Source organism: Crinia signifera, chromosome 1, assembly GCF_055691185.1.
Source record: "Crinia signifera chromosome 1, ASM5569118v1, whole genome shotgun sequence".
Lineage (NCBI taxonomy): Eukaryota > Metazoa > Chordata > Amphibia > Anura > Myobatrachidae > Crinia > Crinia signifera.
The window spans coordinates 111366127-111379779 of record NC_139217.1 but is presented as its reverse complement, the minus strand read 5'-3'; the positions used below and the strand labels follow the sequence as shown (position 1 = coordinate 111379779).

The 13653-nt window shown below is 43.1% G+C and overlaps 1 protein-coding gene across 3 annotated transcripts in view; it reads left to right on the top strand.

Annotated features, from left to right (window-relative positions):
- The window catches only part of LRBA (LPS responsive beige-like anchor protein), a 544849-nt gene that overhangs the window by 402334 nt on the left and 128862 nt on the right, over window positions 1-13653 (top strand). For all 3 annotated transcript variants that reach the window (XM_083171504.1, XM_083171512.1, XM_083171520.1), the window contains one exon: window positions 4454-4594. In XM_083171504.1, coding sequence (XP_083027630.1) covers window positions 4454-4594 — 141 coding nt within the window. The remainder of the gene's footprint in view (window positions 1-4453; window positions 4595-13653) is intronic.

Genomic DNA, 13653 nt, shown 5'->3' with positions numbered 1-13653 from the left:
AAGTTAATTGTTAATTGACTTGGAAATAGTGGCATCAGAGCAAAAACCAGAAGTGACCACACTGAGGCTGGTTAAGGTAGCTGCAAGCAGCCAACTTAACCCACCTCCCCTAAGTTGGTGCGGTGGTCGTTTCCCAGTTGTGTACATTAAGACAGAAATGGGAAAAAGTGCGTGTACTGTAATTTCCACGCTTTTTGTTAATTTCTTCCATCCTTCTCTGTTGCTCGTGCTCTCTTTAAACTCTCTACTTTCCTCATTTAGGGGTTTTCAATTACCCCTGATGCATTTTCACCCATAAATTTTACCGGTTTCTTTTGTTCTCCAAGCTGGAGGAGTTGCATGTTTATTGTCACCATCCCTGCTACAGTGCAGAAAATCTATTTTTCCCACTCTGACCATTTATAACCCGTTATTCAAACTTGTTGAAATGGTAGAGGGGCGTAGTCAAATTACCATGAGTGTATACAAAGTGAATTTCATAAGGTTGTTTTTCCGCTACTCTCTCAGATCCCTCTCCAAACACCCACTGCACTAATGCATGCAGCAGTCTTTTACTTATTTTCCTCTATATAGATTATAGTTGTGGCAAAAAAAGGGCAAAGGCAGAAAGGTGAGACAAAAGCCTAAAATTAAGATTGGCCTGCTTCATTGGGGAGGTATAAGATAACTAAAAATCCCTTTAACTGCTAGGAATATCTTCTATTTTCCAGCAATGAACGGGATTGCAAAGCACAGGATTATGAGGTAATGGCACCTCACTTTTGGTTTGTGCACAAACCTTGTGTTCTAGCATCAGAGCTGCTGGCTATTTTTAAATCTGTGCAGGGGATGACAGGCATTGGATGTATGTCATGTAGATTGTAAGGGGCCCAAAAATAAAATAATATTTGCAGCGCCTTTGACACTACTCAGCATTAGTACCTAGCGTCCTCTTTTGGGCTTATACGTATTGGGACTGTTGGCTTGGCGGTGGTCTTACACCCACGATGTTAGTGTAGACGTATGTGTCTATTTTCTTTGATTACCATGTCCTTCTAAACAAAGACCATTGACTCATTATACTGCTGTAATATATTGTTGTATTTTGACAAATTATTGTGTGATTTACATATTGACTTAAGTACACAGAATATCTGTATTCATTTGCTTTTTACGCTTCAATAAAAGAAAAAGATTTTTTTTAAATTGCGGCTATATTATTTGCTGGGAATATGAAGCATTCCCTGAATGTATGAAACCGGGACCAAAGTAGATATCTGGGTTTCCTACTGCAATCCCTCCATTGCTGCCGACAGCCGCATCCTCGATAGATGCTTCCCAATTTACCACCATCTGGAATGGAAAACGTGATATTGGTCCCTGCAGCCTTAGAGCTACAGACTGGGATATAGTTCAGGCTGGGTTCCCCAGGAACCCTGTGATGGAAATAGCCACTGTGCATGGCGGTGAGAGTGACCAGCACTGCATTTGGCACATCATGGCCTCCATGTTATCACCTGTCTCTGTCTGTGCCAGATGATAACATTCACCTGATATGATTGCATTCTGCTATGCATTTCTGGGTGCTATTATCCCACCAACATTGCATTGCATATGTGATCATTGATAATTGGACCCCTAAGTCTCTCTTTCTAGAGAGTATTGGGGAAATCTGCCTTTTTCTTTTCTTGTCTAGATTAACCCCCCTCCCTTACTTGCATCTGCGTTTGGCTAAAATAATGAGGTATCTGTATGGGGTCATTAGCTGCCGAGTATACTGATTCTTGTAGTGCCTTTTGGAGTATGTTAGATGACTCCAGATAATTCCGCTCTCAGTTTGGAAATAAATAAATATATGACCCGGTAATGGTGCTATTATCATTTAGCTTAGGACTACTAAAGCAAAGACGCTTTGCCATGGTCTCTGGCTTACCATATGTGTGCAGATATATGTAACTGATATCTTCAGTACTTTTATCACGTAGGATTTAAGTAGCTTTTGTTTGCACATTATGGTATGCCTATTCAGTGACGTTGAGAGGGGGGGGAGTAGGTACTTTTTACCCAGGAGGGAGAAGGCTGGGTCCCGCCCCCCTCCCCCTGCAGAGACTGGGCAGTGGGAGAAGAGAGCAGAGGCTACTGCAACAGACTATTTCCCCTGCTCAGCACGCTGCTCTGTGCAGCTATTTTTTTTTTAAACCCGCCCCCCCCCCCCCGGCTCCCAGTGTCCCCCTGTCCGGGCTGCACACAAGATTTAACTTATGTGCGGCCCAACTATGATCCGATGCACATGGGACTGCACGTTGGGTTGGGACACATGAGATTTGGTCCGATTTATTGGCTCAATCCATCGGCCCAAATCTCCCTAGTATATGGGTGTTTCTAGGCTTCACCGGATAATGCAGGTTAATGAGGTGGCTGCAACCTGCAATATTTACCTGGAACTATTAAACTACCACTTCACAAAACATTTGAGCCCTTTACTGTAATGAAATAAACTGTTAATTGAAATTAATTTATATACTGTTGTCAATTAATTCTATCCCAAACCTCCAGTTCCTTTAATTTTTGTTTCTCTAATTAAACAAAAAAAAAGTTTAATTAAGCAGTCTAAAATATTTATAATGTGGCTTGCTTCCATGCGCGGTACTGGAGCTTAGTAAACTGCTTTTATGGTATATTAAAACATAGCCTATAGCAGTTGTCAGGAAAATATAGGCCAGCACAGTAAAATGTATTAGCCCAATATATTGTCTCCATTTTATTATGAGGAAGCTATATGATGTACGGCTCTGTCACTGCAAATCTATTGTTCAAGGGTTTGCACTATTTTCTCTGCTCTGCCATTAATTTATAGCGGTAAACAATATGTAGCCTTCCAACTGCAGCAAAGCAGAATCTTTTAATGAGGTGGATGTTATTACCACAATAAATCAGTGCATTCATGTTATGTATAATTCAAACTGTGTATTCCCACTGTAAGTTCTCTGAGTAAGCTGATAGTGTGTCATTGTCAGAGCACTGCTATACCTTTTTATATTTATTCTTTTTCCCTTTTATTTGGAGACTGGATTGAAATTTTTTTTTTTTTTTACTTTTTCTTTATTCAATTGCAAATGAGAGTTGAAGAATGTTCTAGCCAGTATGAGAAACGGAACTGTAACAATTACATTTAGAATCAATAGTGCAGGTTCTGTGGCGGCATCGATCTGAGCATGCTGCTGTTTTCACTAGAGGCAACAAAATCAGGCCTAATTGGTTTTAGTGGTATCTCCAAGAAACATAATTCTATAACCATTGATTAGAGGTGGGTGCGTAGTTCAAGAGCTTGGAAGCTCACAGTCATTTGTTAAAATGCTGTGGGGAGAATTGCATTTCAGTGTTTATTCTATTTCCCATTAACTCCCTGCTGGGCGGACTGTATGTTGCAGCATGTATCCTGTAACTAATCCATGCACAGAATTACCATTTACCATCATTGGGTTACACAGAACATCTCTGTGATTGTGGAGATATGTTCCGCCCAATATAGCTAGCAGGTTATTGGTATATACGTAGTACAGTATGTGTAATACTGTCCTGTATCTCCACTATTCCATGGCTGTGTGACCCACTTCATACCTTTTTCAGTTTGATGGTTGAGACAAATGACAAATGTATATTAAACAGTTGATCAAAACTCTATTAAAGCTATTAAGCAAAAGTTTCTTCCCTAGCGACCTCCCTGTCATACAGTAAATAGCGTAACACTTGGGGCCCGATTTGAGTTTACTCGTCCCCTGTGAATTGTGGGGACAGATGTTTTGAGTGTGCGCATTCGTATAGGGGAATATAAGCATGTGCAGGCAGGGGGCTGTTGCAAAGAGATTCCAACGTTTCCTGGGCATGCCCAGAAAAACCCTGGAGCCGGACGGAGCGTGCGGCCTGACATCAGCCCCTTCCCACTTTTCGGCTGCAGATCAGACTGACTGTTTTCTGCGAGCATACAATAAATCATTTGATCGTCGTGACCATCAAATGATTTTTCGCCCGCATGCCAACGGATGTGTCAGTGTACACATCCGTTTGTATGCGGGCACGGGCATTTGATCGGTGAAGGGGGGCGGGCGTTTTTACCACGGCAGGCGGCGATTACCCACTCGCTAAGCAGTGAAAGATAAATATATGTGTGTTTTTTTATCCTATACAAGAGTAAGCTACATGGTGCAATATATGTATATATCCAGTTATGGGTAATTATTTATTCTGAATGTCTCTGTGCACTCCATCCATGTGTGGATCTATATTTTACTCTTGCATCTGGGAGTAATTATATTGCTGACTGCTAGTTTTGGCATTCCTTTGTCACTATATGTCATCACTAGGAACCTTAGCTGCATATTCTCTTTTTACAGTATTTCCAACAAAAAACAATAGCGATATTCCTGCCTACACATCTATACATCAGTAACACTATTGTTTTTATACCTTGCAGCCTGTTGGAGCATTGAATCCCAAACGAGCAGCCTTCTTCGCAGAGCGCTATGAAACCTGGGAGGACGATCAAGTTCCAAAGTTTCACTATGGCACGCACTACTCTACTGCAAGCTTTGTACTCAGCTGGCTTCTACGGATTGTAAGTCCTTTGTGACATTGCATTCAATTTCACTGAAAGTTCGAGAAGGTCACTTAACTCATACATGATCTGCATAAATAATGTTGAATAATAAATCCTCAATTATATATATATATATATATAAGGTTGTGCATAAGTTGTAAACCATAGTCAGACCTAATAATAATCTCCACAAACACCTTATAGGTCACCATATGACTCTTTGTAGGCCTGGTCTTCTCTACAAATGCACCTCAATATGCACCCAAGCACGTAGCTTTATAATTCAAGATGGCATTTGTTGAGTGATAGACATTTGCTACAACCTGTAAGGGGACCTTCTTGTAAAGTACAGAGTAGGTGAGTAATTGCAATGTGACAGATTTTCGGAACTACCAGCTTAATTTTGGCACTGGGGGTGCACTTTGTAAGTATAAACCAAAACTTCCAAGGGCTACAGGTAATAAAGCCAGTCCTGTTGCGTCGTCACTATCATCATTTGTTTAAACCATAATTACAAGTAAACTGTGCAGTGCTTTAGAAATTGGAAATGTTTAAATCCGTGGAAGTGGATTGGAGAGGTTAGACATGCAGTGTGGCACGTATTTGTGCAGTGCTTATCTATAGACTTGTTCCCTGCTCTGCACACCGAAGCACATTTTCCAGCCTGATGAAAGTAAGCTTACCCCCTCCAGGTGTACACATAGGAGCCTACTCCTTCTCTATGACAGAGCGCTTTTACAAAGTCTGACATCGTCAGTTTTTTTTTTTTTTTTTTTTTTTATTAAACAGCACTAGTTCATGTCCATAAACGAAACTGGGTATGTAGAATAAATCCTTATTTACATTTTTAAGCACACATTATTCTAAGGGTCACAGATTTCCTAGGAATATATTTTTTGTGGACTTTCCACCCCCTCCTTCTTTTTCTACAGCATCCTGTTCCTCCTTTGGCGGTTGTATAGGCTAAAAAGGTACTTAATTAAGTACCCTTGCAATATGGATGTATTTAAATTTTTTCACCGTTTAGATCCAGATCACCCCTAGCGGATGAAACGCGTAGGGTTATATCTGTGAGAATTCCATTCTGGTATTGGATCAATTATTTGAAACATCTGTAAAGCTTTTATTGAAAGAAAAAAATGTTTATTCAAATAACAGTTTTTTTAATTCCATATACTGTTTGTGATGCAAAAGTGGTGAAAAAGTATAGAGCGCACTTCTATTCTTTTCTTTTTTCTATTCTTATTTCCGGTACCTTCATTAACAGGACGGTCCTATAGAAGTGCTGCCTAAACGTCAGCGCAGAAAAAAGGTCCCACCCCCCTTTTCTTGAAATATATATAATATTTTGTGCGTGTGTAATATATGATTTGCTGTCTTTTTGGCCTTTGAATGCAGGATGGATATGTTGCCCTTTTGTTGATATTTTCCCATTAAAGTTAAACTTGACCTCTCCATGTCACTGACCTTTAGTAAATGCACGCTTATAGGCAATGAAATCTCTCCACGCTGTCTTTCTAATGTTAGTAATAGATCATAGCTCCATCCAGCAACATTTATATGCCAGAAACATATTGTTACCTAGAGCATCCGATCCTCCACTGTAAATGTTGCATGGTAAGTCAGTGCAAAGTCTTATGTGGCTGCTGTGGGTCAAAACACATCAATGTGATTTGCCCAATAGGTAAGCTAATAAATGTTTTGGAATAGAACAGGAGTTTCCGTATGTGGCCAGAGCATAATGGTCAGTGTACTTGTCCTTTGTTTTCATTGAGAGTTCTGTACATGGGCACATGATCTGTGCTTGTGGTCCTTTCAGACGTGGGTTTTTGGTGACTAAAAATGTGGTTAGAAGACATATTAGGAATCCTACAATACTGAGCGATTATTCAAACGAACAACAAATAACATTTACTTTATATTCTTTATTTGACATCTAAATTTACAATGACATTAATAGACTACATTGTCTCCATAAAGGCCCTTATTCTGGTTCACTCGCAAATTCCTTCTCAAATGGACAAAGCCATGGGCACTGCAGGTGGGGCAGATGTAACTTGTGAAGAGAGAATTAGATTTGGTGGGGTTTTAATTCAAAATGAAAAGAATTTGCCTTTGCGAGTGAACCAGAATAAGGGCCAAAGAGTAGCATTCATTAGTTTGTGTGGGGCTCTCTCTGCATTCTTCTGCACCTTGATGTACCGCAGAGTGGCGAGCATAGGCACTGACCTACAAACCTACCTTAACCTTTTTTATATTGATTAACCCTTTCAGTGCTAACGTTGCTGTGAGCGGTCCTCAAAATATCCGCTAAAAATGCCAGCGTTGCTCACAGCGACTGTCCTTTTTTTTTTGGGTGCAATATTTAACTGAACTTCAATGAATTGACTTAGCTGTATTTGTATTTATTTATAACAAAAGAACAGTAGCCATGGGCGACGCTGGCATTTTTAGCTGATTTTGAGGATCTCACAACAAAGGGTTAAGCAGGATTGAATACATTTGGGAAAAGCAATCCGTTAGAGGGCTTCGTTCAGTGATTATATTTGTTACACTTCTACACTGAATAAGCATCGCACCTAAGCAAGTTCATCTTCTTGAAGTCTTTGTTTCAGACCAGACTTTGCTTAAATTACTCATTTGCATTCTTGTCTGTAACCAGAGTAATTTATCTGTCGCTAATAATGTTAAGCAGCCATATTAAGGATCCTGTGTAATGCGTTGGTGTTTGGTGGATTAATCAGGAATTGCGTTTATTGATAGCATGTTGGTTTACAATAGTCTATGTTTCTGTAAACCTAAGCGGTAATTCATCTAGTAGAAAGTAATTTCTTTGGGAGAGCATTAGCAGCATACCATTAATTAAAGCTTGTTAGAATGCTACAAGCAGACATAAATCCTTGATATAATTTATGGTGCTTTGCTAATTTTAGGCAATTATCTACTAATATGGGCTTAAGTGTTCTTTAACTAAGAGGAGGCTTTTAAATCCTTTAAGCATTTCTCCCAATCATAAATTCCATGTGAAGAAAAATCAAAGGTAGTTCTATGCATGCAAACTAAATAAATGTCACAACAAAGAGGATTCCTATTATTGGTTCATGTTAACTATCAAAATATATTTTTTTCCCACAAATACCCATTCTTCTGTGGTAACTTACTTTTTAATTCAGCATACGTACTTAAAAATGAAAGGCATAAATAAATAATTGAAGATAAATAAATCTTTTAATTATTTTTAGCCATTTAATCAATGTTTGACTCTAAGTGACCAACTTTTGCAGATATAGCCACAGAACACATTCATGCCATTACATTTCCTCCACCATGCTGGATTGGTGTCACAGGGGTTTATGTACAAAGTGCAGCTTAAGACCAAAATATATAATCACAATGGGGTGTTTTGCTATTAAAAGCATACCCCTTTTATATGTTGGGCTTAAAAGTACCAGTAAAGTGACAGTTTTTACAAGCCTCACCTTAGTAAATAATCCGTACACACTGAGAACCGTCCTTACACATACTCAACGGCATATAAAAACCCAGCTTGATAAACCAAAGATTAAAATTTTAGATTCATAAGTCCTTCGACCAGCCTTCAGTAGACCGCCGGTTGTGCTTTATGGCCCAGGCAAGCCTCATTTCATTGCTGCAGAGCAGCTGTAAGTTCTTATCCCCTTACTTTTTCCCTCTTTTTTTATATCCCTGAAATGTACATTATTTTTCCGTTTTTGCTAACCGCAGCTTACCACTTACCTTTCTACCTTTTCAGGTTCTTCAGTGGACTTGAATTTATTACATTTCAATTAAAATAGGTGCTTGAAATGTTGAGTGCTGTAGCACTGATGTAATTATATAGAGGGAATTGTTTGGGTTCTTGGTTCTTCTTTAATTTGATTAAGTATTATTTTAATCAGAGCAGAAGATCAAATCATTTACTCGCCATTTGGCGCATGTGAGAACTGTCTCCTTTTCATGTTGTTCAGAATCTCACAAATAATCTGGGCATCTTTCTTATGCACCATGATTTGTTGTGGTGTTATATTTCTCTTTCAATGGTCCTGGTGACACAGCTCAACACTGGGATGTAGGAGGGTCCGAAGGAGCCAGGCACCTATCCTAAAGTTTTAGAGGGTAGGCTCCTCCCCTACTGCATCCCTGGACTCTTCAGTTCGTGTTAGGTGCCCACTGGAGTGGGTGCTATTCTAAAGGGCTGCAGGAGCAGCCGAAGAATTAGAGTAGTTAGGGGATTTTTATTGTTTTATTAACTTTTACCCTAGCTAGGTAGGCACAGTGTGAGGATTCTCATAGTGAATCCTCACACTGCTAGCGCAGCAGGAGCTGACAGAAGCGCGTCCTGTCAGCTCACTGTGCACAGGGGAGACACTGTCTGGTCTCCCTGTGCAGCGCTTATAGCCTTTTCTAAAAGGCTGCCTGGGCTCCGGAGTACCCTGAAACCGGCTCCACATTTAGGTGGGGATCATGGGGGACAGGCGCTCCGTGATGGCGGCGGCCATTTTATGCGGAGCTTACACGCTGAGCTCCTAGATGAGAGGACAGCAGCGTTGTGACAGGCATGTTCCAAGTGATCCCCAGTTGAGGGGGAGACACTGGAACTAGGAAATCCTACCTGAGGAGCGGCTGGCTGGGGGTGGTTGGCGCCAAAAGGTCACGGACCCCGCAGCAGCAGGGACCTGTGGTCTCTTCCTTCACTCTGACTTTGGCGCCTTTCAGAACGCTTGCAGCGGAGCTGAGCTGGCTTACTGATCCTGGCAGAGTGACTTGGATTTCCTGGGCATCGCTTCCCCGCAGTTGAAACCAACAGACAGATAAGTGACTGGGTGCATTGCCTCTGTATAAACGCTTGTACATTGTTTGCACTGTGTATACTGATAGATATACATTTATCACTTGCATCATGTCTGAGCATCAGGCTGTGGTTTTGGGGGAGGGAGCCCTTAGTGCACTGAGCGCGTGCAATGTTTGCACACAAAAGTTTGTCCCTGAGCAGATGGCCAAGGGGGGCTTATGTATTACTTGCGCTGATGTGAGACCCATGGGCAGTGAACCCCATAGGGCAGAGCAGATGGAACCTGCGTGGGCCAGGGCCCTAGGCAGGTCAGTTAACGCTTTGGTGCAGCTTTTGGACAGGCAGAGTGATGGGCTGGTAGAATCACAGAGACCTATGCCATCATCTCAGCAGTCGTCTGGCTCCTTGCCTCTTACCCAGGCAGATCCTGCGCTGATTCAGGTGATGCAGGATACTGCTAAGGGGATCAACAGGTTCAGTGAAATGCTGGACAAAATGGATGATGTGGCAGGGACCCCTAGAAGGTCTTATGCTTTGACTACTGTGGTAGATGAGGAGGAAGGAGAGTATACTGACATCCCCTGGGATCAGGGTGATGATTTGGAAGAGAACTCTGCTGCTGGTATAGAGGATCTCATTGTAGCTGTGAAGCAGGCTTTAAAGCTGTCTGTGGAGGATAAGACTCCTGTTAAAGGTGTTTTTAAGCGACAGCGGAAGGAGGCTGTTACTTTTCCTTCAGATGAGGGGTTACAGGAATTGTTAGAAGGGGCTTGGAAAACTCCTGATAAGAGGCTTCAGATGCCTAAGCGATTCCTTAATCTGTACCCCATGCCAGAGTCTCATGCGGAGCTCTGGGAAAAGGTCCCAGTGGTGGACGCTTCAGTGGCACGGTTGTCCAAGGCTACTGTATTACCAGTACAAGGCGGTGCAGCTTTTAAAGATTCTGTGGATAAAAAGCTGGAGGGAAACCTCAAGGCTATCTTTGAAGGGGTGGGGTTTACCTTACGGCCCCTTATTGCTTCAGCCTGGGTCTCTAAGGCCATGATAGAGTGGGCTGGTGAATTATGCACCATGCTGCAGGCTGACCCTGGTGCGTTACTCCTTGCAGAAAGGATTAAGGCAGCGGCAGAATATGCAGTGGAGCAGAGGAGGAAGCTATTAAAATGGCAACCAGAGTGTCCACAGTCTCCATTAATGCCAGGAGAGTGCTTTGGCTTAAAGCCTGGGAAGCAGACAACGAGTCCAAGAAGGCTCTGGAAACATTAGCCTTCAAAGGAAAGGTACTCTTTGGTACCGAATTAGAGGAGATTATAAAACAGGCCACGGGCGGCAAAAGTACATTCCTGCCGGCCTCCTCAGCAAAGCAGACGTCCAGATTTTCTGCTTTTAAGCCGTCCTTTCGGCCCTCCCCTAGAGGTGGTGCGTCCTTTCGAGGACAGTCTTTCAGGGGAAGGTTTCAGTCCTCTAGAGGCAAGACACAAAAGTCAAAATTTGGCTCTTTTCACAAGAAGCCTGCCACAAAAGGAGAGGATAAACCCTCTGCATGACTGTCAGGGGCTTCGCCCGACAGTGACAAAAGTGGGGGGGCGTCTCACACTCTTCAGGGACGCTTGGGCTTCTCTAGGCCAGGATGCCTGGGTGTTAGATATTATAACACAGGGTTACAAAATCCCTTTCAGAGGGCCGCCTCCGAAGAGGTTCATTCCCACATCCTTACCAAAGGAGGCACGGCTTCGTACAGCTCTTGTGAGAGCAGCTCACTCCCTTTTGGAAAAAGGGGTGGTTACACCAGTCCCCAGGGCAGAGTGGAAGAAAGGCTTTTACTCCACGCTGTTCCTGGTGCCCAAACCAGACGGGTCTTTCAGACCAATACTAAATTTGAAGTCTCTAAATGTTCATTTATGGGTAGACCATTTCAAAATGGAGTCCCTACGGTCAGTACTCCTGAGTCTGGACCAGGGAGAATTTTTGGCGTCCATGGATGTTCAGGACGCATATTTGCACGTCCCTATACACCCGGAGCATCAGACCTTGTTGAGGTTTGCCATAGGAGACCTGCATTTACAATTCCGGGCGTTACCCTTTGGGCTAGCAACCGCGCCAAGGGTATTCACAAAGATAATGTCAGTGATGGCGGCGGTGCTGAGGCTCAGGGGAATCACAGTAATACCCTATTTGGACGATCTCCTGTTCAAAGCAGAGTCAGCAGCCATGCTGCAGAGTCACTTGGCAGAGGCCATCAGTTTTTTGCAGGCTCACGGCTGGATTTTAAATTTGCAAAAATCTCAGTTGGTACCGTCACAAAGGCTCCAATTCTTGGGAGTCATACTGGACACCCATCTTCATCGGGTATTCCTCCCGGAGGTAAAGGCCAGGGATCTGGTCACCCTGGTCCAGGAGATTCTCAGGGCTCAGAGCATTTCAGTATGGAGGTGCCTCAAGCTCCTGGGGAAAATGGTGGCGTCATTCGAGACGCTTCAATTTGCCAGGTTCCACTCTCGGAGGTTCCAATGGAACATTTTGTCAGCCTGGTCAGGAAACACTTTGACCATGAAATCCGAGATGATAGTGCTGTCTTTGGACACTCGGGAATCCTTGAAATGGTGGACAGAAGTAGATTCCCTTCAGTGGGGTCGGTCATTACAGACCTGGGACTGGTTGGTAATAACTACCGACGCCAGTCTCAGGGGCTGGGGGGCAGTAGCCCTGGATCTCAGGCTTCAGGGCCTGTGGACGGCAGAGGAATCAGCGTTACCAATCAACATCTTGGAGCTGAGAGCTGTCTGGAAAGTGATTTCCTTGGCGGGAGACAGGTTACAGAACCTCCCTTTGAGGATTCAGACCGACAATGCCACAGCTGTGGCGTATCTGAATCACCAGGGAGGTACACGCAGCAAATTGGCCATGTGGGAGGTGTCCAGAATCTTCCTATGGGCGGAACAGAATGTTCCAGCTGTATCGGCTATATTCATTCCAGGAATAGAGAATATAGAAGCCGACTTCCTGAGCAGGGAGGAGCTCAAGGAAGGGGAATGGAGCTTACACCCTCAGGTGTTTCACCAGATCACTTCGATGTGGGGAACTCCGGATGTGGACCTGATGGCATCCAGGGTCAACCGTCAAGTGCCCAGGTTCTATGCCAGAACAAGGGATCCACTAGCGGAAGCAGTGGATGCCATGACTATTCTCTGGCAGGGAGATCTCCTTTATGCATTCCCACCAGTACCAATGTTACCGAGAGTTCTGAAGAAAATACAGGGGCAGAAGGTTCCAGTAATCTTAGTGGCCCCAGATTGGCCAAGGAGGTCCTGGTACTCGAGGCTTCGGAGGTTGTCTGTGGACTCATGGCGTCTACCTCTGAGACCAGACCTTCTAAGACCAGGCCCATTCAATCACCTGGATTCAGATCGATTGATTTTGACGGCCTGGCTATTGAAACCACCATTTTGAAAAGGAAAGGGTTTTCTGAGGCAGTAGTACAGACGATGATAAAAGCCAGAAAAGCTGTATCTTCGGCAAATTATTATAGAGTCTGGAAGACTTACATTCGATGGTGTGAGAGAAGAAAGGCTCATACATCTCATTTTAAGCTATCAAGAATGATGGAATTCTTACAAGATGGTTTTTCATCGGGTCTAAGCCTTCAGTCACTGAAGGTGCAGATTTCGGCCTTGTCCATCTATTTCCAGAAAAAGATAGCCATTTTGCCGGAAATTCAAACCTTTTTACAAGGAGTATCCAGGTTGAAACCTCCATACAAGCAACCAGTAGCACCTTGGGATCTATCACTGGTTTTGGAATGCCTTCAAAAGGCACCATTTGAACCTTTAAGGTCGGCTGACTTTAAGTTTCTCACGTGGAAGCTAGTGTTTTTGTTAGCAGTAGCATCTGCTAAAAGAGTTTCAGAGTTGGGAGCCTTGTCATGTAAATCTCCCTTCTTAATTTTTCATGATGACAGGGCTGTTTTAAGAACAGTGCCTCAGTTTTTACCGAAGGTGGTATCTACCTTCCATTTAAATCAGGAGATAGTTCTACCTGTGTTTCAACCCCCAGAGGGTTCTAAGAAAAGGGACAAGTTGAGAACTTTGGATGTTGTGCGTGCGTTACGCATATATGTGGACAGAGTGAAGAGTGTCAGGAAGACTGACACATTGTTGGTATTGTATGACGTACACAAAATTGGTTGGCCTGCATCTAAGCAGACTATTGCTAGGTGGTTGCGGTCTGTGATAGCCTTTGCATACACCAAAGTGGGTAGACCGGTACC